The sequence below is a fragment of the Scomber scombrus genome, chromosome 13 (genome assembly GCF_963691925.1).
Source record: "Scomber scombrus chromosome 13, fScoSco1.1, whole genome shotgun sequence".
NCBI classification, from domain to species: Eukaryota; Metazoa; Chordata; class Actinopteri; order Scombriformes; family Scombridae; genus Scomber; species Scomber scombrus.
This window is the reverse complement of record NC_084982.1, coordinates 12405458-12429499: the sequence shown is the minus strand read 5'-3', so window position 1 is coordinate 12429499 and position 24042 is coordinate 12405458. Positions and strand designations below refer to the sequence as shown.

Sequence of the window (24042 nt, the reverse complement as noted above, 5' to 3'; positions counted from 1 at the left end):
CTCAGTATTGTTATACATGCCACAGAGCGTAATTGGGTGTTAATTGTTTAATTGTACCATGCAGAGTAGCTGTGTTGAAACATCTGCATTCATTATGTTTTTCTACTCAGTCATTCAGGGGTTTCCTTCAGTTTGTATTGGTCAGGCTCAATGATAATAATAACAACAATATTAATTATAATAATAATGATAAGAAGAAGAAGAAGATGGGTGTTTAGCTATGCTTATTCCCTGTGTAGCATCAGTGTACATCAAGTATTACATTAAAATAACATATTTTACCTATTTCACAACAATACTGGAATTCATGAAAACATTTTGGAGACAATAATTATGTTTAAACTTTGTTTGAAAGTTGTAATTAAAGACAGTATAATTACAGTAAGGCGCTTACTGTCAAACATCTAACAGTTAGGTGAGAGGTTTGTAAACACTGCACATCCTGGACTGTACCAAACCCGGAGGCAGGGACCTCTGAGTAATGTTCGTCTCAGTTTTGACGCTGCCAGGAATAACTGGTTTCTTTTCCCCTCTGGTCGAGAATCTATCTAATGTCATTCGTATATTGACTTTTTAAGGAGCGTTTAAAAGGTAAATATAGCATTTTACCCTTGAAAACATCAACGCCCCACCCCTCCTGTATAAGGAAGTGATTCGTCCGTCCTGTTGTGCTGCTCGGCTCTGAATCAGCTGAGAGAGAGGATCCCGCCCCATTAGGACTGATATCACCCGTGGTACTCAGGGGATGGTTAGTGACACACTTGTATTTTGCCTATAGACAAAAAACAGGTGTGCTATCTCTTTTCTTTGAGCTGCACTTGCGTGAAGGATGAGTCACGAGGACTGGACTGTCGCTTCTTTCAATCGGACTGCTTTGAAGCGAGTGTTCGCATTTGGTGAGTCATTGATGCACCTGATACTTAGCTAGCTAATTGTGTTTATTACGGTGCTATTTTCTATATGTTGTCGTTTTATAACTCCTTAATTTACACAGCTGCTGTAAAAAAAAAAACGTTTTAATAATTGTAATGATTCGTTAATAGCTAGCTATATCTTTGAATACTCCATAGTTCAATTTTAGTATTAACGAAAACGAGCTAGCTTTACACGAATATCTTTACAACTATAAAATTGTCTTACTTGCTTCCTAGTTAGTGAGGCTGATATTATCCAGTCTGTGGTTTGTAGTCGTGCTGTTACATAATACACTCAGTGATGCTACAGTACACTCAAGGCCAAAAGCTGCTGCGGCCAAACTGTTTTGGCCACAGTTTACGCTGTCTTCCTCTCATGTGCCCTCTCACAGCTGGACACTGTCATACAAAAGCCTCTCATGGTGGTGGTGATGGTGGTGTCAGTCAGGTGACACAGTCCAGCCTTGTTGCGAGCCACACAGTGTGTTTCTAGTTCACCCTATATATGACCCACCCTCAAAGCACACACTTCCAACCTGTAGAAATGCATGTTTTTTTTTTATTGCACTTGTTCTTCTGAGAAATACCATGAGGAAGTGGGCGTTTACGTTTACTTCGGTTTGGTTTACACAATTTTCCAAATTGCACTTTCCAAAGTAATCCACAAGTGATAGGGCTATAGGATTTTAAGACCCAGGTCACGAGTCCAGCATGTGGCTTTCATGGGTAAAAGTGTTTTTTTGCCTGGTGTGAAAAGGACATTACTTTCATATTTCATTACATTTCAACACATTTTAGTGACACAGGTCCTTATTTTTTTTACTGTCAAAGTGTTACCAAAATATTCTCTTCTAACTAAGTTGATGGTATTATACAGTCATTGGTATTTTTAAATAAATATGGTGTCAGTGACCTTTTATTTTAAGCAACACACAAAAAGACACAATAATATGGCAGACAACTTCATTTTCTCCTAAATTAAAGTGCATAGTAAAAGTTTGTTAGAACTACCACATCTAATTAAATATGGAGAATATGACCCTCTATCTGCTATCTGTACTTTTTGACTGATAAGTAACAAAAAAATACAGTACAGAAATGCCGCCAAACAGTGTGACCATTACATAGCCTTGACAGTTTTATTTTTCAACTCTAAAATGTTTCCTTCGATTAATATCACTCCCTGATAAACAATTTTAAGGAACTACCAAAAATATGTATGCTTTGTAGTTTTTTATGTAATATTGTAAACTAAACAAATATCAATATCAGTATTAGCCTCAAAAACCAATTATCATTTCCAGCAGAACATACACGGAAGCTGACTCAGGGGATGAAAAGAGAGCTGACTTCTTCATCATATGTTCATCATTAATTTTACTAGTTCTCCCAGTTGTCTCAGTCTCCCAGTTGTCTCCTGTTCACTGACAGTCTCGCTCTCCTGTCATTTCTTTACAAGAAAAAAACAACTCTTCCTCCCTCTAATTCCCCTGGGTCAAGAACTGGGTTAGGCTTTTTTCCTGCATTAATATACTGAAGTTATATAGTTTATTTTTAAATGTAGTGATTCATTGTTTAGTCTATAAAATGTAAAAAGCAACAAAAATACATGTTACAAGTTATCACAGGTTGCTTATTTTAATTGCTGTATTACATTTATAAAGATATGAGGTAAATCAGCAAATGCTAACATTTTTAAAGCTTGAACCAACACACAATAGGTATTGGTATTTCATAAATTATTTAAAATGAATCAGATATTACATTTTTATTGATTATTTCTCTGTCAATCAGCTGATCGGCACTAATGCGTTGTTGTCTTGATCTGTCAGCACGTGTTATTGGGCTTGTCCACGATAGCAAAGCCTCTCTCAGCTCAGTCACAGGGAGTCCAGATGTCTATGCTCCTCTAATCCTGCCTTCATACTCCCCGTCCACTTCTGTGTTTAGCTGTATTCAAATACACTACACTACACACACACACACACACACACACACACACACACACACACACATACAGTACACCTCTGCCTTTGTCGTGTATATGAAAGTAAAAAATCATTATACGTATTAGTTGGGTACTAATAATAAATGTTTCTCTATTTCTGTTCAGTTCTCTTATCAGTGCATTTAAATTAACAATGGATCAAATGACAAACCCTCAGATACAGTAATTATCACCCAAGTCTGCAGTCCTCTTCAGCTCTGCGGTGTATCTTTCAGCTCATTGTTTTTGTTTGGGCTTACATCAGTCAAAAATTACTGTTTGATTCACTCTCACCGTTCCAGCTTTTTTCCACAAACACTACCAGCCAAGCACCAAACAGCAGACAGACAAAGTTAGCATCTACCTTGTAAGGAGCCAGATATTTTTTGTCAGGAGTTTTTGTAAATGGTAGCTAAAAGGAGAGTGAATATTGGATTTGGATTTGTCAAGTTGCCAAGAATATGACTCAAAAATAAATGCTTGTGTTGTCCAAGAAGCAACTGTTTACTAACACATTTGTTGCATCAACTCTATAATGTGATATTATGTCAATGTTGTGTGTACAGCTTGTTTTGCTGCCCCTCCAAGTAGCCAAAGAAATCAATGCATTCAACTTTTAATTTCACTGTGTTCATTGTATTTATACACAGTCCATAACTTGTTTTTCTCATGGAAGTTCATGCAGGTCCACACAGTATGTAAAAAGGACTCCTCCTTCCTCAGATTGAGAGACAGGTCAATCAGGCAAACGTTGACCAGTCATGAATGAAGACATTTGTCTCCTTTGCCCCGTGGCTTGTGTGTGTGTCAGTGAACAGCGCTAATTGGCTAATTTTATTTGCCATAAACAAGCTTCAGAGGCAGAGGGATATCCAACAGGTTGCAGACAGACAGATACTATCACATAACTGATTCTTCTTGTGAGTTTCTTCAACCCTATGCCTTTTAGCTAAAAACTTGTTGTTTGTCTTTCCTGTTTTCCAGACATATTGTGCTGAACATGCTGGGATCAGATTGATGTGTCATGGATCCTGAGGAGTTGGAGCTTCAGAACGACTACCGTTACCGTAGCTATGCGGCAGTCATTGAGAAAGCGCTGCGAAACTTTGAGTCCTCTAGTGAGTGGGCCGATCTCATTTCCTCTCTGGGAAAGCTCAACAAGGTACAGTATGATGCACAGAGATGACCTGATGCCTTACAGATTTAGCTGCTAATGACTTTCTCCTGATAGCTCTATTTATGTGTATAGACATTGCTACATCCAGTTATGCACACAGTAAAGTTTCTCAACATAACAAATGATCTGTTTCCTTCTGTTTACTTGGAATTAACATTAGTATTCACAGTTATTTGATTTAGATATCTTGCAGGTGTTACTTCCACAATTGCTTTATAGTTTCACTTCTCCGCATAGTTGTTATGAGGAAGTTCTTGTTTCTCACGAGACTCTCTGTGTTAAACAGTCTTATTTTTCAAGTCTTCTGGCCATTCATTATGGGCAACAAATATGCCACTTTTCTATTTACTTGTAGAGCAGATGTTTACTTTGGAGTGTCTGTGTGTATTGAAGCATACCAGTTGGTCCTTTAAGTACACACAGAATGTGAGGGAGAGAAATGTGTCATATGTTTAACATGAAACTGAACAACAGTAAACACAAAGTCCTGTTATTCTTGTACATCTGTGTGGTTTTGTTTATTGATCTGCCTAATTCTCACTTACTGTATAAACTCTTTGATCAATGGCAAACCCAGTTTTTTAAGTTCTGCTTCTCTCTCTCTCTCTCTCTCTCTCTCTCTCTCTCTCTCTCTCTCTCTCTCTCTCTCTCTCTCTCTCTCTCTCTCTCTCTCTCTCTCTATCAGGCCCTGCAGAGTAACCTTCGTTACTCGCTCCTGCCCAAGAGGCTGATCATAGGGAAGCGTCTGGCCCAGTGTCTGCACCCGGCCCTCCCCAGTGGAGTGCACCTCAAGGCTCTGGAGACCTATGAGGTCATCTTCAAAATAATCGGAACAAAATGGCTGGCCAAGGATCTGTTCATTTACAGGTGAATAAAAAGAGCCGTTTACTGCATCAAGAAAAGAGCTAGCCTCATATGTGCAGCTTTTTTATGAGGTAACTCTTTGATGTGTGTCTGTTTTTTTTAGCTCAGGATTGTTTCCGCTGTTGGGCCATGCAGCCATGGCAGTGAAGCCTGTCCTGCTGACACTATACGAGCGTTACTATCTCCCGCTGCAGAGGGCTTTGCTGCCAAGTCTTCAGGCTTTTATAACAGGACTTCTGCCAGGCCTGGAGGAGGGTCTGGAGGTCTACGACAGGTACACAGCACATACTGTTTTTGTTGGAAGATGATAGTATCTTAAATAATATCAGGCGTAACCTTTGTTCTTGTATTTAAAACATAATTTAATTTCATACTAATATAATCCAATATTTGATACACTTCAGAAGCTAATATATTGAAGAGTTGCTCTGTTTTTTTTGGGTATTATAATGCCTCTTTACCAAAGCAATTTTCAGAATCGACATGAATAATCAAAAAGTTAGGCCCCCACTCAGAAATACAAATTTATTAGTTGACATATTATTGAACGCATGTCAGTGAGTTTTTACCACATTATCCTCTCACTTTGTCCAGGACTGATGCTTTGCTGCTCAAGTTGTCATTGCTGGTGGGTCAGCAGGTTTTCTATGGTGCCCTGTGGGGCAGTATGCTGGTCAGCCCCTTGGTGCGACTGCCCGCCACAGTCTTCATAGTCACACACTTTGACCGCATGTTGACCCTGCACCAGCAAGCATACATGCTCGGCTTCGACCATCGCCTTGTGGTGAGTGTGTTTGTCATTCTTGTCACATTTGCTGTGGAGAACATTTTTAATATTTTCCATTGGGGACATTTGTTTCATAATGTTTCAGTTTACTTGTAAAGTCTACACTATCGCCATTTTTTGTCAGCTGTTTCAACTTCTCGGCCTCTGTCTGTCTCCAGGTGAAGTCAGTGTGTCTTTCTCTGCAAGATGCTAATGTCTTGGTTCAGAGGAACACACTAGAAATCCTGCTCTTCTTTTTCCCTTTTGCTAAATGCCTGGTAGGTTCACACATTAAATTCCTTTTTTCCCCCCTTGACAACATCTTTGATTGTGAGCTAAGTAAAGTGTGTCTGCACTCCTCTTCTTGGCATCGTTGTAGATCAATTATAGTTCCGTAACATATTTTTCCTCTGTCCAAAAGAAGACTTAATTTAATTACAATCTGGGTCTTATTTTCATTCACTATGATGAAAATGTTACACTCCAGTGAGATCCAGGGACATTACAATATTGCCAATCCATTAGGGCAAGTAATACAGATAAGATAATTAAGCATGTTGTAAACAAATGTATAATATAGCCTAATTATCCAAACACTTCTTGGTAGGAGAATATATAATGTTAAAACTATTCCCAGTCTGTGTCTAATTAACTCAATAATTGGGATAATTGGGTTTAACTAGTTTGCTGCTTGCCCTCATGATGGAGCAATGTTACTAATATTATTAAATCACAACAATTCATTTGGTAAAGTAAATGTCATCATGGTTATTGCTGTTATTGTCAGCTATCATTCTCATTGCTGATGTTTGCAACATAAATATCTTGTCCAATCCTGTGCAGCAGAACATGGAACAGACTTGCAGGAAATGTAAAAATCTTCTTTAACTGTCAGACAGAGACAAAAGCAAAACAAATATTTTGTATGGAAATTAGTATTGTGAGTGGTCTCCAATATTATTTCCTGTTTCTGTTGCACTGAACTTGATGTCTATCCTATCATTACTCTCCTATTGTTTCCTAGTCCTTATCAGCTACATCTGTGTTGTTGGTTTAGGATCCAGAGGAGACCAGCATTACTATGAGTGTTGAAGAGATGATCACATTGGTGTCTGCCGCGTCACTCACCCTACTCCGCAGAGACATGTCCCTCAACAGACGCCTCTACGCCTGGCTCCTAGGTTCTTATTAGTAGAATACACTTAAGTGATGAATCATGTGTATAAAACTACTGTTAGGCAGAGCTTGGTCAATTACTAGTTCTCTCAGTTTGCATGCCAAAGTTTGTCTTTGTGTGTGTGTGTGTGTGTGTGTGTGTGTGTGTGTGTGTGTGTGTGTGTGTGTGTGTGTGTGTGTGTGTGTGTGTGTGTGTGTGTGTGTGTGTGTGTGTGTGTGTGTGTGTGTGTGTGTGTGTGTGTGTGTGTGTGTGTGTGTGTGTGTGTGTGTGTGTGTGTGTGTGTGTGTGTGTGTGTAGGCACAGACACAAAAGGAGAAATGGTGGCACCACATCCCACCCTCTCCACTACTGCACAGGAACATACATCCTTCTACTTCAACAACTACTCCAAAGATTTCATTGTGCAGGTACCTCACTCATGTAATAGCACACAGATACACACCAAAACTGAAAAAATACATAAAGATCAACTTAGATGAAAGAATAAAGATAGGAAACGGGGTGAAACAGCTAGCCTGGCTCCGTTCTAAGGTAACAAAATCCATATAGAGGCACTTCTAAAGCTCAATTATCAAGGTGTTATATCTTGTTTGTTTAATCCTTATAAAAGTGTGAAAGCAACACATGGTGTTATTGGGGGGCTATTTCTTGGCGGGGGAAGAGTAACTTGTTCCGGACAACCAGTGGAGACTCCAGGAAGTTACTGTGCCCCGGCCAAGAAATAGTCCTGCACTTTGCCTTTATCGAAATCTTAACTGAAGTAAACATGCTGTCTAAACTAAACTTTCACACTACTTGTACAAAAAAATTAAAAGAAGCCTAACATTTCACATTTTGGTCAGGTGTGTCTGTTTGAACAGTGCATTAATCTATGTTTGTCTCCTGTTCTTCTCTTCCTTGTCTGTTGGTCTTTGACTTCAGGCTCTGATTAACATCCTCAAACAGAAGGATTTGGAGAGAAACCCGGAGATCATAACTGGATACCTCAGGCCTTTTCGCATCATCATCAGCCTGCTTGATAAACCGGAAATAGGTAGATAGCACTGAGCAGTACAGCACACAAAAACATCAAAGCACTAGATCCACCACTCTTTGTTGATCTCTAAGCCCTTATGTGATGCCTCTGCTCAGGTCCAGTGGTCTTGAGTAGTGTGCTGTTGGAGGTGGTCCGAGCCTTCTACAGCTACTGTCGAGAGATGGTGGGGGAGGAAACCATCACGAGCTCTGGGCTCTCAGGAAACCAGCTGGCCAGGTGAGGGCAACAGATGAGAGAACAGATGCAAGGATGTTGACTGTCAAAATAATGAAGGTTTAGCTGAAAATGAAGTCAGAACATGTCAGAATGAGCTTTGTAACAGATGGTGCTTTTCTTATGTTTTCTTAAACAGTAAAATAAAAGAGAATAAGAATGCGTCAGAGATTATAAAGGCGATGAACATGCTCATAAGCTCCATGAACAGTGAATACTTGTGGGAGTACATGACCCGACGCTTCTGCGCTTCTCTACGGTAAGTCGGGAATGACTGTGACACAGAATTCTTCATTCTGCTTGTTAATACTTAAACCTAGCAGGTGTTGACTTTACAGTATATTGTGTCAGCCCAGAAAATACAAGATCCTAGCTGCAAGTCAGCATTCACATACTACACTGTAAAGCAGCATTGCCAGGAACATACACAACATATATTCTGACTTTCCTTGTTTACCCTCAAATATCAATCAATCACCATCACTTTCTTTCTGTCTTAACTCTATAGTGACAAAGATGACCCACCAACACCTCCTGAGCAGGACCGCAGTCACCTTGCTCCCTCTGTCACAGAGATGTCCAATCTGGTCATTTTTCTGCTCGATGTTCTTCCTCTGGTAAATAACCCACACACTTACATATCGTAGTTCTCTCCCTTGTGAAAATGTATTTGTCAGAAAAACCAGAATGTTGGGGTTTGACATTTTAGAAATATTCAACAAGTACTAAAAATGTAGACAAGCTGAAAAACACATTTTTTTCGTGTTTTCTTTTGTTGACATTTTTGTATCCCTCTGGCACTCCGATACAGTTAGGTTTAAACAAATATTTGCTATTATACAGCACTAGTTGACCCAAGTCTGTCTCATAAATATGTTTGAACAAATGTCTATACACAAACAGTATGTTCAAAATGCTGGTATTTTCTCACAGGAGCTCCATGCTGATATCCAGTCCCAGTTTCTTCCAGAAATGCTGAGCACCATGCTCCAAAATCTGTCCAGCCACATGGACTCCGTCAGCCTGGAAGATGTCACACAGGGCCTGCGCACCTGCTTCAGGGTCCTGAGTAAGATCCAGATGCCTGTGGCTTATATGGATGTTGAGGCAGGGGCACAGACAGAGGAGATGGAGTCACAGACATTAGAAGAGGAAGAAAAAAATGCACAGGTTAGGCATTTCAAAGTCTGTGCCAGTGTGGTTTATGTTTAAATTATGTTTTTGATGTTTGACTGCCTCATCTTATGAATAGTCCTTTATCCAGGATATGGAGAAGGAGGAAGAGAAAGATGGCAGTGTTGGTCAGCCTAATGGTCACCATGAACTTGAAGAGCTGAACAGAGATGGAGGGGATGAGGCAGAATCTGCAGATGGTGTTTACCCAGCACTCAGGTCTGAGGACAGTGGATTGGGAATCAGCGCCTCACCATCAGAGCAGCATCTCCTGCCAGGGATGGGGGCTGAGGGAAATGGAATTTGCAAAGAGGGTGAAAGAGTGTGGAGGAAGGGAGGCAGTATAGACACCATGACCCAGTGTCTGCAGGACATCCTGGCCTCCATAACCACAAGGTAAACTACTGAGTTATTGTCATATTAGTCATCATCTAGATAGAACTATGGGCCTCTTGATCAATTCCCTAAATATTTTCACTCCTCACATGTTTCAGATACCTGCTGGTGCAGGTGGAGGATGTCAGGGGAGAAGAGGAAGAGCCTCAGCCTGACCTAAGCACTGTCTCTGTGGATCAGAAGACTTTGTTGACAGGCATTGGTGGACGGGAAATTAAAGACAAACTGACTGAACTGTTCACTCCAAACAAGCTTAAACACCGCTCTACATCTATATCTGATACCCCGCTCTCAGCAGCCCCCACCGAGAAGAAAAAAGAACGTGCACATGCAGGGTGTCTGGACTGGGCAGCTGGCTACATGCCCCGAGGCAGGGCAGAGATTTCTGAGGCCTGTCGACAGGCCTTCACTGCCACCTGCCACCTGCTGCTGGAGTGCACTACCTTCCCTGTTTACCTAAGTGAAGAGGAGACTCTGGCTCTCCATACAGACATGTTTGGTCTTACAGGTCAGCTCACAATTTGATTGGATTCATCCAGCTGAGGTTAAACTACTCTTAGCTATGTGCTTTAACCCACAAAGTAGTAATCAAGTGTGTTTGTTTTCCATAGGGAGTGATGTGGACACCCTGCCAGTGTGGCTAAGGTCCTTGATGACACTGTGCTGCCTGTCCAGGGACTACAGCATCCAACACACTGCAGTGGCCTCTCTGTTGGAGCTCATCAACCACTCTCAATCCTTAGCGCTTGTGATCCAGGACAAGCACAGACGCTACCAGAACTCTGACTCTAATCCTCTGAGCGGCCGGCTGCAGATGGTCACTGTGCCACCCATCTACCCTGCTGTGCTTCATGCCATAGAGGAGGGCACAGATTTCTATCAGGTTAGGTTGTCAAAGGGAAAATGTTTGTAGAATTCAAATTTGTATGTATATGTAAGTGTGGTATTTAAAGTTTTGTGATTTTGTGCTGTCACCCAGAGGGTGTCCCAGGTACTTTGGAGCCAGCTGGACATGGAGCGTAGAGAACAGCACACTTCCTGTGTGGAACTCTTTTATAGGCTTCACTGTTTGGCTCCATCAGCATCCATCTGCGAAGAGATAATCTGCCAGGCACTATTGCACAAAGACAAGGTGAATATACCTGCACACATGCTGACCCACATTTGTTTCACACATTTTCATTTTCTCCCAGTATCTTCTGACAAACCAACGGACATACTAGGTCATAAGATGAGATAAGCAAATAAGCTAAAGACTTGTGAACACTGTGTGCCTTGTTTTTTTTTTGCCCCAGGCTGTTAGGCTGGAAGCACTGCACCGCTTCACTGTTCTATGGCACCTGACCCGGGAGATCCACACCAACAGGACCATGTCCCTCAGACGCTCCTTTGACCGGTAAGTACATGGTTGAAAAGCAGTGAGCAGTAAAGACAAATGTAAGGTTAATGTCTATAATGTCTTTCATCTTTGTTATTCTTTCTGTCCCAATCATATGTAGCTGACATGCTCACCATATGTGTCAGTTCTACTGTGATGATGTATTGACATGCTACATATTGGTATCAACTTCCACAGAGAACCAATACAGAGCAGTTAGCAATTTCCCAATTTGAATATATAAACAATATGATAAACTCAAACCAGACTGCCCACATGTCCTAAAACTGCAGTTGAGTGAGAGCCAAGACATAGTCTCCCTCTTTGTATCCCATGCTGAGACGCTCCGCGTGAACCTTTTGAAATTTTGATAATTATTTTTATAGCATTGTCTTTTGTGTGGCACCACCAATAGCTGGTGATGCATGCTTAGTGACAAGGAAGGTACAAATGACAAAGAACAGCTCAGAGTGACAAAAACTGAGCCAGGCAAGCTGATTCGTAGTTGTCCTAATATTGTCACACTTCAGGAGAGAATCCCTTTTCATTTAGGTAACAGCACTACTCTCTGGTCAAAACTGACATGTTTTGCCCCACTTGTCATAAATATTTAGGGATATCAAATTCATCTCTTATTTTTGTTTTGTAGTTTGCCATGAGCATTAAGGCCTCACTGGATCGTGGCTATAGACTTTGAGCTTTCTACAGCTGGGACAGATTTAGACCTCTGTGTCTCTTTTTCAGGTCTCTGTGTGTCGTGGTGGACAGTCTCAGCTGTACAGATGGCTCAGTAAGCGCAGCAGCGCACTGCTGGCTGGCCAGGGCTCTGTCCCTCAATGACGTGATCCGGATCCTGGAGCCTATTCTGTTGTTGCTGCTTCACCCGACTACTCAACGCAGCAACATTCAGAGCGCCAAACAAAATCTCACTGCTGGTAAATTCATTTGTCAGCATGTTGGATGGGTGACATAATTTGACAGAAAAAACGTGACCGTGGCTATACGCTGTGTGTTTTTTGATAAAAACTAATATGCATTTTGTTTTAAAGGCAACCTGAAGGCTCTAAACAATAGAAGTCGATCCTCCACAAAAACATCTGGGACAGATGCAGATGCCATGGCCACAGAGGTCACCAGCTTAAATCTCCTGAACATTGTGGACCGGGAATTCATGTGGGCAGAGTTAGACAGTGATCCAGAGTTACCCAAACTAGCAGACACTTTCGTAGTATCCCGGAGTGAGAGTGAAGAGACAGAGGAGGATGAGGGTAGAGAGGAGGAAGAGGAGGAGGAGGAGGAGGCAGAGAGCGAACACACTGAGTCAGCTGACACCAGTGGTGCCCAGGTATCCACAGAGAACTCCAGCTCTGGTTCTGTCCCCTATCGCAGCATTGAAGAAGGAGGCCTGGTCAACGGCCTGCGGAGGGTAGAGTCCGAGCACACACAGGCATCGGATTCACTGTCAAGTGAGGATGAGGAAGATGTAGAGCTGGAGGCCATGGCCAGGTCTCGCCTGTTAAAACAGGAGCGTGAGAAGAGAGAGGCGATCGACTCTCTGTTCCGTCACGTGCTGCTGTATCCTGTGGCAGGCGGTTGGCGCCATCTGCTTCAAGGCTTGGCTCTGCTAGACAGCCTTCTGAGGAGTAGTGCTCAGTGCCCTCTGGTGGATGCCCTCTCCTCCACCTCTCTGGACACGAGCTCTGCTGCACATTTAAATCTGGTCTCCAACCTCTTGCAGCGCCACCAACAAGCTCAGGATGGCAAAGGTTTCTACGGCTGCTTGCTTTCCCCTTCCTCCTCCCCCTCTGTGCCCCCATCCCTGATTATTGAACTGTTGGTGTCCTTGTGCCTGCGATTTCTGCGCTCTCATTATCCGTCCTACCTGAGTCTTGGTCCTCTTGACTCGCAGGGAAACAGAGAGGTTCAGGTAAAGAGTGTGGAGGTGCTGACACGGTTGGTGAACCAGCTTGGTTGTGTGGCACGGGGACAAGAAGGCAGCGGGGCCAGTCTGGAGCCCATCCGCAGACTTCTCTCCGGATGTAAAGTGCAGCAATATGCTCTGCTTACACTTTCTGCATCCATGTATGTCAGCCAGAGGGGAATGGACAAGGGAGCACCCAGGAGTGTGGACATGCTGGATCAGCAGGGAAGCCTGTCGGAGGAGAGCCTGGTGAATGTTGGAACAGGGGGACAGGAGCAGTACCCCTTACAAATGGAATTACTAAAACTCCTCCAGGCTCTTATAGTCCTGGAATACCATGTGTGGCCTGGTGGGGCTGTCTCTGCAGCTGGGTCAAGTGGATCATCTGGCCAGCCTGGGGAGCCTCGTGAAATCCCAACTGCTACCACCCCCCTTGCTCGTGAGTGGCAAACCGCTGTCCTTTTCCAGCAGTCCATCAAGGCGGCCCAGTATGTCCAAAGCCACCCCATCACAGCTCAAGGAATGTTTGTCTCTGCTGCAGCGAGGGCTCTGCAGCCACAGTATGGCTATTCCATGCACCCCCACTGGGTTTCACTGCTGTGCTCCTCTCTGCCCTACTTGGGTCGCTCATTAGGCATTATTGTGGCTCCTCTTATCAGTCAGATATGCAGGAACCTGGATGAGCTGGTCAAGCTTTATGAGCACGACGGAGGAAAGACAAATCAGAGGTAAAACTGGCATCACTGAAAACGCAAACACAATATCTAATTTGTGTCATTTGTGGCATATGAGGTTGTTTTTATGTGCTGAATATCATGAATTTATAATCATACAAATCCTCATCATGTGGATCATGCTCCTGTTTCTCACTGAGGACTAGGCACTTTAATAGTGCTTTAAGTTAAATATCTGATTTATATTTCTGTCTTCTGGTCAGCCTGAGTGGCAGGAAGGAGAACATTGCCCCTGACTACCCTCTAACTCTGCTAGAAGGTCTCACCACCATTACACACTACTGTCTATTGGACAACAAGAGAGTAAGGAATGAAGCCCACACATACACACACACACAGATATGTACCTCTTATATCCATGTGAGTGTAAATATTTTTTTTTCTCTCTCTCTTTCTGTCAGTCCCTGGTTCCCTGTGATCCTGTGGATGTCCGTAATGCGCGCAATGCAGTGATTGAGGCCCTGCCGCACATGCTCAGTAGTATGTCACTGTTATGGGGCGTGGTCATCAGAGAAGAGTTTCAGAGACGAGTATCTGACACTGTACAGAGCAGCAGACACACTTCTACCTCTGTCTACTTTAAAAGCACCAAGGTGTGTGTGTTTAACCCATCTGCATATATTTGTGTGGCAATTTTCAACTATTAACAGTGAATATTTGTAGATTCTACGGCAGCGGATCCTGGAGTTCCTTCTCCCCCTGACTGGGCAGTATGGTGTTCAGCTCATGGCTTCACTGGGAGTGGTGTGGAGCAGCAGGAAGAGTAAGAGGAGACATAAAAACAAAGTAAGAGCTGTAATATGTCTAGAAACAAAGAAATAAGACAAACTCAAAGCTTTAGAGCACCTGCGGCATCATTACACTCCACTCTTCTTTAGGTTTTACCTGTGGCTGGTGAGTCTCGCCTAACCATTGTGGATCTGGTGAAATCATTGAACACCTTGCACACAGAGACCATCCTACATTTGGTCAAAGAGGTGGTGAAAAAACCACATCAGATAAAAGGAGATCAGGTATGCAAACATGTATATGTGCACACATGCACAGCTGCTCAGAAATTGTATTCAGGAAGTTTCAGTGAAAGTTGATTTTCACCAGTTTTTGTCTAATTTTTTCTGTGTCCTCTCCAGAAGTCAGCTCTGGTAGATATCCCCATGTTACAGTTCAGCTACGCCTATATCCAGAGGTAAGAAGCAAAGTACAAGGCAGGAACTCAAATTTAGTGAGGTGATTTTACAAATGCTCACTTTTATTATAATCTCTTTTTATATGTAGTATTTCAGCTCCGGCCCTGCAGGAAAACATCGCTCCTCTCTTCAGTATTTTAAGGGAGTCTGTTCAGCTCAACCTGGCCCCGCCTGGGCACTTCTTACTGCTGGGGTCAGTTTTTACACATTCATCCTTTATTCAATACTCTCATCAGTTGTAGTAGTACTTATACTATATTACAGAATACTCTTGTGCATCGCTTATATAGACAGAATCATGGCGTACCCACCAAAAAAGCTCATAAATATACTGTACATAATGGTCATACTACACTTTCATATAGTCACAATGAAAGGCTAACTATATGCATTATTTTTTTTTTTAATTCAGTAACTATTTGTATTTTCCAGAATCCTCAATGAAATTGTTAACCGGCTCCCCAACCTGGACAATAAGAAGGACACCCGAGATCTGCAGGTATGACACATGCTTTATAACTACAGCTATGATTGAAATAGTGTGTGTGTGTGTGTGTGTGTGAAACTGTGGTGATATTGATCATGTTATTATTGTGCAGGAGGTGACTCAACGGATCCTCGAGGCAGTGGGTGGGATCGCAGGGTCATCTCTGGAGCAGACCAGTTGGCTCAGTCGCAGCCTTGAGGTCAAAGTTCAGCCACAGGTGTGCGCCGAGGCAGAAGAGCCTGATGACGCAGAAATGGATGGTGACCATTATGGTAACTTTAGACACCTCTGATAAATTCACAATAGAATACTGTACCATAATAAACCCAGGGGATCAATTTAGTCAGATTTATGTCTGATTGGACCAGGTAGAGCTTACAAATCACTACTGCTGCCATAGAAACACTGCTTTCCCCATAGTAAACTTCAGCTTAGCAGTCCATAGATGGAAGTGTCTATTTTTCTTGTCAAGTGTGACCTTGAATTAGAAACCTGCCACTGTATCCATGGAAACCCAGTGGCCCTAGCTGCCATCTGTAAACTAGGAGAGGCACAGATGACAGACTTTTTCAATAATGTCAGACAAATGTGGAGTTGTGGTTCAAATTCAAGTTTATTTTTACTCCATGTACTGATTGAAGTGTACATTTAAAGGTGAATTCACAGGGTTTATTTATTGCAATAATTAGAATTCATACTTGCAAAAGGATCTCCTGCTTGCTCGGCTGAGAGATGATTGTAATGAAGGTAAGCTATCATATTTGTACATACAGACTTATATGTCACAGAGCATTTGGTCACCCTCAGAGAGTAACAGTTGTCTTTTAATTAATTAAAATTAATTCATTTAAAAGGGGGTGTCTGCACCTGGTCCTTATGCTGGGAAGACGCATCTGACCAGTTTCATTACAGTCATTCACATTCACAGTCAGTGGATAATTGTAATTTCCCTCACACTGATGTAACAAAGAAAAAATACCATTAGTGCAGATGCCTCCATACAGATGTACTTCATGCTCTGTTACATATAAAATGGATCATGATGGTATGAGGAAAAGATCTTATTGACTTTAAAGGGAGTTCATCATTGGGGCTCAGAATGTAGGAGCTTCAGTCACTAATACTTGCTTGGTAAGCTTGGTAAACAGTTGCACATGAATTCACTGTTCTGTTTCCTGTTGTCAGAATCGATGGCCCAAGCTAGCACCATGGTCTCCTCCTCGGCTCCCTCAGTTTACAGCGTGCAGGCTCTTGTACTCCTGGCTGAGGTAAGAGTTTTTCAGTTTTTATTTGTGGCAACTAAATAAGTGGGTGAACTGTTGTGTGTGGGTGTGCGTACTGTAGGTTCTATTTAACACACTTTTTCACCGTGTAGATCTTGGCACCACTTCTTGACATGGTATATCGCAGTGATGAGAAGGAGAAAGCGGTTCCTCTCATTTCTCGGCTCATGTACTATGTTTTCCCCTACCTGAAGAATCACAGGTAATTACTGCAGGTGTTTGATTCATCTTACTGCTGGCATCACCAGTGTCTTTGGTCTTTACAGTTACACTAACCTTTTGTCATGGAAAAAAACCTTCAGCTACTACTACTCTGTATATAGGCATTACACAAGTAAACCAAGTGGCACACAACCTTTAGTGATATTTTAACTTTTCTGATTCATAATGCTGACTGTTTGTTTCATTATCTCAAAATAATCACTATAGATAGACAGTGTCATAAAAAAACACTTCTCTCCTTCAGTGCCTACAACATGCCCAGCTTTGAGGCGGGTGCTCAGCTGCTGAGCAGTCTGAGTGGATATGCCTATACCAAAAGGGCCTGGAGGAAAGAGGTCTTTGAGCTCTTCATGGACCCCCTTTTCTTCACCATGGATGCCACCTGTGCACTTAGGTTGGTATGTTTGAAAATTATAAGATAGAAATGTATTTCTAGACAGCCATTTAATACTGATTTAGACTTTGAAACTTCAGGAATATTAAAAGACACACACACTCATTATTACTAATAACATAAATCAAATTATATGTAAAGTATTTACATACTATATCATACAGAATTACTGAAAGGTGGTTTATGTGTATTAGGTATTGGCTCGTAAAATAAATGCATTCTGTATGATTAATACAAGAGGAAGAGCATTTCAATGAATGAACTCGCAAAGTGAATTAACTACAAGTATGAAGAAGAATATTCAGAATACATTCTTACAGTGCAAAACCAAATTAACACCTAATATAGCGATTAAGGGAGAAGAAGACCCTTGTAAAGAGGACCTTAAGAAGACCTTGAAACATCCTATTAGCATAATATAATGATAATGGTACTAGTTGGTGGTGTTAGCTGATTTGCTTACTTGCTAAGTGCTGCAGCATGTAGAGATTCAGTCTGCTGCAGCACATAAGAGGGTCCAGTGACCACAAAGCTGATTCAGTGGCAAACAAATTCAGGAATCGACACATCTGAAGGTTGAGAGTCTGCAAAGAAAAGGTTCTTCCTCAAATTTTCTCGTCTTGTCCTGGGTTGCTCAAACCATGAAATTGGAAATATCTGACCACCCATGAATTTAAGATTATTTTGTCCATAATTGACATGTCTACTCAGTTGAAATGGAAGTTACTCTAACACTAACAAATACTACTAATTTTCATTCAAACTCAAAATCATAGCATTGTGAATATGCCAAGTGTACTGTAATACATATACTGTGGTTACTCAGTTATGCTGACAGCACAAACAGGTTTTTGAGACATCAAGGAGACATTTACAGAAGGATGAGTGAATGAGTGCTCTGTGTGTTTAATGTTATACAATAATTGAGGATGACTTATGTCTAATGAATCCTGCTTGGCTGTTGTATGTTCTCTGTAGCTGGAAATCCATAATTGACCACTTGCTGACTCACGAGAAGACCATGTTTAAAGACCTCATGAGTGAGTACAGCCTCTAGGAAATGTGTGTGATGCTGTTAAAAAAAATAAAAAAAAGTAATCTAAAAGTGAGAGCTAATTTGTGGTACAAAAGATGTATTTATTACTTTGAAGTCAAATGCAAGGTGTAGAGAATGAGAGAGATAATGGAGAATCATTGCTGCAGATTTGTTCAACCTATCTCTTGCATTCAATATTGAAAAAATAGGTTCAGACAAGAAAGCAGATGGAAATTATAAAAAAAAACAAAAAAAAACACTGCAGTCAAAATGTTACATCTGGAAGTGGTGTTTCAAATTCAAATTATGGAGATGCATTTTTCATTATTTGCTGTTACTATCCTGTGTCTATTTGTGCTGCAGGTATGCAGAGTGGCTCCCTGAAACTGTTTGCTAGTGCAGACCAGAGACCCATGCTGCTGAAGCGCCAGGCATTTGCCATGTTCAGTGGAGAACTGGATCAGTATCATCTCTATCTGCCCCTCATCCAAGGTGTGTTACTGTTACTTTGAATTGTTAGGATACACAATATACAACTAATTGCTTCATTTAGTAGTTATGAAACCTCATTCCCCTCCTTCCAGAGCGTCTCACGGAGGCTTTGCGAATGAATCCCAGCCCTGCTATTTCGGCCCAGATGTTCCTGATGTTTCGTGTTCTCCTGTTAAGGATTTCATCCCAGCACCTGACATCTCTGTGGCCAATCATGGTCACAGAACTGGTAAGATCCCATCTTCCAAGAGACTGGTTTTATACACAGGGGCCATGCTGCAAGTAGTGACCAAATCTGACCCTGTAGCAAAACTATTTTGCCTCCAGATTAAAGTTTTGACCTTCATCATTCACATCAAAACATTAACATCAATTTCCAAATCTACTATAAATAACAAAATAAACACAAGGCTCCTGTAAATCCCAGTTATTGTAATATAACCATGTTACATCTAATACTGCCCCCACATGAGGAGAAGCATTAAAACCATCGTTGTGCCGATGTGATTTCATCAGTGAATGGTGCTGAAATTAAGTCCAGTATATGAAGTTTAATGTGTGAATTTTACAACTTTGTCCTATGAGACTATACCAGATTTGTTACTGACAAATACAAATGGCAGTTTAACAGAAATGGTGTGCATTTCCCATTTCCCCCCTCAGTTACTGTCCTTAACAGTGTTATAAATCTATTTTGTTCTTAATGTATTAATAGAAATAAACAAAACATTTGAGTCTGCTTTTCTATTGTGCCAGTTAACTGGTCCGCATTGAAAAATCCTGAAAAAGCTGTCCCGTTGTAGAACTTAATTGCTGACCCCAGCTGCATTATTATAAAAGAAATTTTTGTTTTTCAGATCCGCATATTTGCACGCCTAGAGAAATCTCTACAGGCAGATAAAGATGTCTCAAAGTGAGTTCATTATTTTATTGATAAATTCCAATTTCACTGAAATTCTGTTGATGCTCTCACTCTAAATTGTGTTTTTTTCTGTACCACCTAGGTTGGCTAAAGTGGTACGTGGAGCCCTTGACAGAGGTGGACCAGTGAATTTCTCTCAGGCAGAGCTGGACATGTATCTGTCAGCCTGCAAGTTTCTGGACACCTCCTTGGCATTTCCTCCAGAGAGGATACCACTTTTTCCGATGTAAGACCCTGAAATAGAACAAAATCATTTAAAAGCTTTTCTAATTTAAGTTCTACTGTTGCATTAGTTGTTTTCTCTGGGTATTGTATTCTGTCCAGTGTTAGGCACGTTACTTTGAAAAAGTAATTCATTATAGGTACTCATTACTTCTCCAAAAAGTAACTGAGTTAGTAACTGAGCTACATCAATGTCAAAGTAATTAATTACCAGGAAAAGTAACTATTACGTTACTTTTTTAAAAAATGTTCAAATATGTCAAATTACTTGGCTGCCCCTATCAACAACAACTGGCCCAAAACACGTTCAAAATTAAATTATGCTTAAGAAATGTACTAAAAAGAAATAAATAATAAAATTGTACATGTAACAGATGTGCAGTAATTGAATTTTATTCCTCAAAAAGCAATAACAATATAAACTTCTCTTAATATAACTATGAACTAATAAGCAGCAACACAGAGCTACAGTATCAGGACGCTTTGCTCTCACACGCGCTGCATTAATAGTCACATAAACACACACACACACACACACTCTCTACAGCGCAATCTTGCTCGCTCGATCCAGATTCCGGGAGATTGTGTCTCATTTGCGCCCTACTCTGTCTTTGGTTATGCCATTAAGTGCAGCCACTCTTTTGGCAGGGAGAAAACCGCTTCAGTGAGGTCTGAAGAAGTAATGCTGCATTTTTTGGCAGTAACGGTAACGACGTTGTAACGAGGGAAACTAATTAATTTGATTACTCGTTACTGAAAAAAGTAACGCCGTTAGTAACACTGTTTATTTATAACGCCGTTATTCCCATCACTGATTCTGTCTTACCTTTTCTGTGTCACTATTTCTTCCATGTACAGGTATCGCTGGGCATTTGTCCCTGAGGTGGATGTGAACCGCTACAGTGGCCCAGAAAGCACACTGATAGAGGGCGAACAGGAATGCACACCCCACGTTGTCAGAATACTGGAGGGAATACAGCAACGATTTACAGTAAGATCATATGTTGGTTGAAATGGTACATCTCAAACTCACACATAGTCGTTTCCATTTTTAAGGTCTTCACTCTTGAATGGTTAACATTTCTAAATCATTGTCATGGTATGAGACTGCAAGTAACCATAGCAACAATAACTGTGAAATACCCATACAAAACAAACCTAATCAAGGGATATACTGACTATCCATGTTTTCTTTAATTGGTGAAAGTTCAGCAATCTGTGTTCAGATATAGAATATAAAAGGATTTTCCTCAACAAAAACAAAGCAATGTGGCATTGTTTCCTTCCCTGTTGCAGATTATTTTTATTGTTAAATTGGGACATTGCATCATGCACAGTCTGGGTAGATGGTGGTGCATGATACTCAAGATGATGTGTTAAAATGTATGATGTTGTATGATGTATGATGAACCTCAGCTTGTAACTCACATCTCATCCTATGATGTCTTATTTTATTATCCCAGACACTGAATGGGCTGAGTGAAGAATCATCCACAGAGCACTTAAAGTTCCCCCTCCTCACCCAAAGCTCCCTGACCTCCATTACCCAGCTGTTGCCTTTCCTTCGCACCCTTTGCTGTTCCTTCCAGGGCCCTCCACCCTACAGCCACCCTATGCCCTACTTCCCAGTAGCAGACTACCCAGCAGCCAATTCAGACGGAGTCCTGAAGAGGCTGGAGCGCACCACTGAGGAAGAGTTCCTGGACTCCACAGAGAATTAAAAATCAAGCATGAAGCTGTCGTGAACATAGTCCTCTTCTCACGCTTTTAAAACCCAGGGTACTGATCTGCAGCCATATGAGTAGAAACCTGAAGCAGACACAGCGGTAATGTTGTATTGTGAACTAGAAAATAAGGAAATGTTTTGGAATTCTGTTTTTTAACATTTTAACTAGTCTGATCTCCACATGAATACATGTACCTCTGAGGTGTTCTCACACTGAATCTGTATTGGAAAAACCAAGGGACTGTACTGTAATTATTTCCAATGGGCTTTATGGATATCTGAAAAAATATAGTGTAAGCATAAATCCCAAATAACTGCAGAATACTTCTTCTCTCAAGGATGAGTATCACCTTTGTTGAAAATGATTTACGTGTCATAATGTCTACTCTCTTTGCTTTCAATGATTTTAGCCTGAAACCTTTTACCACTAACAATGGTTATTATGAAAACCAAATTCAATTAACTTCAGATTACAAGGCACACATCTTGTAATTACAATAGTTCCAGTAAAGATGTTTTGTTTGACACAAAACAGCAGACTGTGAAAGACCTTATTAATTATAGTTGATGCATTCTTTTGACTTTTTCATAACTCTAGTTAACCACGCTCTCTAGTAGAAACATACAGTGCTTATGTCTGTCTGACTTTGAGAATGTAAAGACCATATGTCTGCAGGACATTGTTGCATTTTCTCTTTGTTATTTGGATGTCATTATTGGACCTCACAGGCCCTTGGTAAAGATTTATGTTTAGACTTTTATTGGTAAGTTATTGAATGTGATTTGTGTACACCAGTAAAAAACCCTTTGAAATATTATTGGGTGTACCTCGCTAAAAACATGCTTGCCATTTTTTGGTGTTCAAGGGAAATCAGCCTTCTTTGTAGTTGTTCATGGATAGTTTGTACAACTGCCTGTTATCTTTTTTTCCTTGGTGCTGAATGTTTGAGTAATTATTGTTTAAGTTATTTTGGATGTTGAAAGGACCATGTCAAGTTTTGAATTAACAGAAACAAGACTCATTAAATTAATTAAGCTTAAATACTGTGTTTTCATTGTATAACTTTAGCTGCATGTTTTGTGGCCTTTGCATAAGTGGAGCATCAAAACTCTGACAGTTTGGCTCATTTACCTTTAATGTGGTGCATCATTCACACAATATTCAATCACTTCATACAATCATCAGAACACACTTTAGAGAATAATTAGTTCAATTTGATTTGATTGGGAACAATGTGGTTTCTGGCACAACTTCCCGTGTTCCAAATAAAGAAAGGAGGTTATCAGAAGCATCAAAGCTCCAGCAACACTTGTAGTGTTGACAAGAACTTCACTGTAAAACAAGTTTATATATGTTTCAATAAAGAGGACAGGCCAAAACATATCTGTTACATAATGAAATTGTGCTCAATAATTTGAGAGATGTAACACCTTGGAATACCTCAGGAGGAGCTGTAGGACGTGGCTGCAGTCTGGACTGCTTTGATGTATTGTCTTATGATGTAATTTTAAAAAATACAATACAAACACCTGTTTTCAGAAGCTGGAAAATACACATTTTCCTGTCATGAATGGTCCGTGTATCTTTTGATCATTCACTTTTCTTTTCAGGACCGAGAATTTAAAAACTAAAAACAAGTGGTTACTTGATTTTTGTTTTAAAATACAAACGTTTAAAATTAAATAAAAGCTGTTTTTGCTGGCCAAAAGGGGATGAGCAGACATTTTAAAAATTGTTTGATTTTCTTTTCATATTCAGAATAATAAAAAATAAGACCACTGGCAAACAGAAACAAAAAACCCAGTTTTCTCATATTCTGAGACCAATCCTGTTTAAACTACTATAACTATTTTTACTCTTTTTTTTTAAACAAATCCTCCATTTATCACTGGAGACTTCGCCTCTCTACCACATTAATTAGTTGGTGTCTTTTGAGACTTTACTAATGTTCCGTCCTGTGTTGTTAATTGAGCCTGAGTTTTTGGTTCACCCCACAACTTTGGTGGCTGCAGCAGGGGTCCTTTCCGAAACTCCCCTGATGCGTCAAAGCCACTCGGTGCTGGAATGGGGTGGATTAGCTTGGTTTCGGCTGGCCCCAAGGCCCGGTGGCTGCATCAATGTAACTAAAGGTACATTTCTGTAGTAAAAGCAGCACACAATGTGAAGAAAATTGACGGAACATGTGAAGACTGTTGACAAAAAGTTTTAACAAAAAAGCCGCGAATTTTGAAGTGTTGGTGATAATGAGTTTTCGGTTTCGATTCCCAGGCTGCTGATTTATAAGTTTCGCTTGTCTTGATTTTTACCCACCCGCATTCCGCGGAGACCCGCCCT

General features: G+C 40.9%; 1 protein-coding gene across 1 annotated transcript; it reads left to right on the top strand.

The window, feature by feature from the left end:
- The first annotated feature begins 759 nt into the window (after window positions 1-759).
- Window positions 760-22743, top strand: dop1b (DOP1 leucine zipper like protein B). The gene is made up of 38 exons (XM_062431638.1): window positions 760-896; window positions 3886-4063; window positions 4764-4945; window positions 5046-5216; window positions 5537-5726; window positions 5888-5986; window positions 6766-6889; window positions 7183-7292; window positions 7807-7918; window positions 8017-8137; window positions 8274-8393; window positions 8643-8751; window positions 9068-9304; window positions 9387-9703; window positions 9802-10211; window positions 10315-10586; window positions 10683-10835; window positions 10999-11099; window positions 11826-12016; window positions 12131-13730; window positions 13940-14039; window positions 14138-14329; window positions 14400-14522; window positions 14615-14749; window positions 14867-14922; window positions 15012-15116; window positions 15356-15422; window positions 15523-15682; window positions 16596-16678; window positions 16786-16895; window positions 17160-17309; window positions 18288-18349; window positions 18709-18837; window positions 18930-19066; window positions 19695-19750; window positions 19842-19985; window positions 20840-20972; window positions 21445-22743. The coding sequence occupies exons 2-38, from the start codon at window positions 3926-3928 to the stop codon at window positions 21700-21702; spliced, it is 6957 nt and encodes a 2318-aa protein (XP_062287622.1). The 5' UTR covers window positions 760-896; window positions 3886-3925; the 3' UTR covers window positions 21703-22743.
- The last annotated feature ends 1299 nt before the right edge of the window (window positions 22744-24042 follow it).

Bases quoted from the DNA above. Each gene is read 5' to 3' on its own strand.
- dop1b (XM_062431638.1), top strand. From the start codon at position 3,926: ATGGATCCTGAGGAGTTGGAGCTTCAGAACGACTACCGTTACCGTAGC. The intron at 16,896-17,159 runs GTAATTACTGCA...TCTCTCCTTCAG, and splicing joins CCCTACCTGAAGAATCACAG to TGCCTACAACATGCCCAGCT. The intron at 17,310-18,287 runs GTTGGTATGTTT...TGTTCTCTGTAG, and splicing joins GATGCCACCTGTGCACTTAG to CTGGAAATCCATAATTGACC.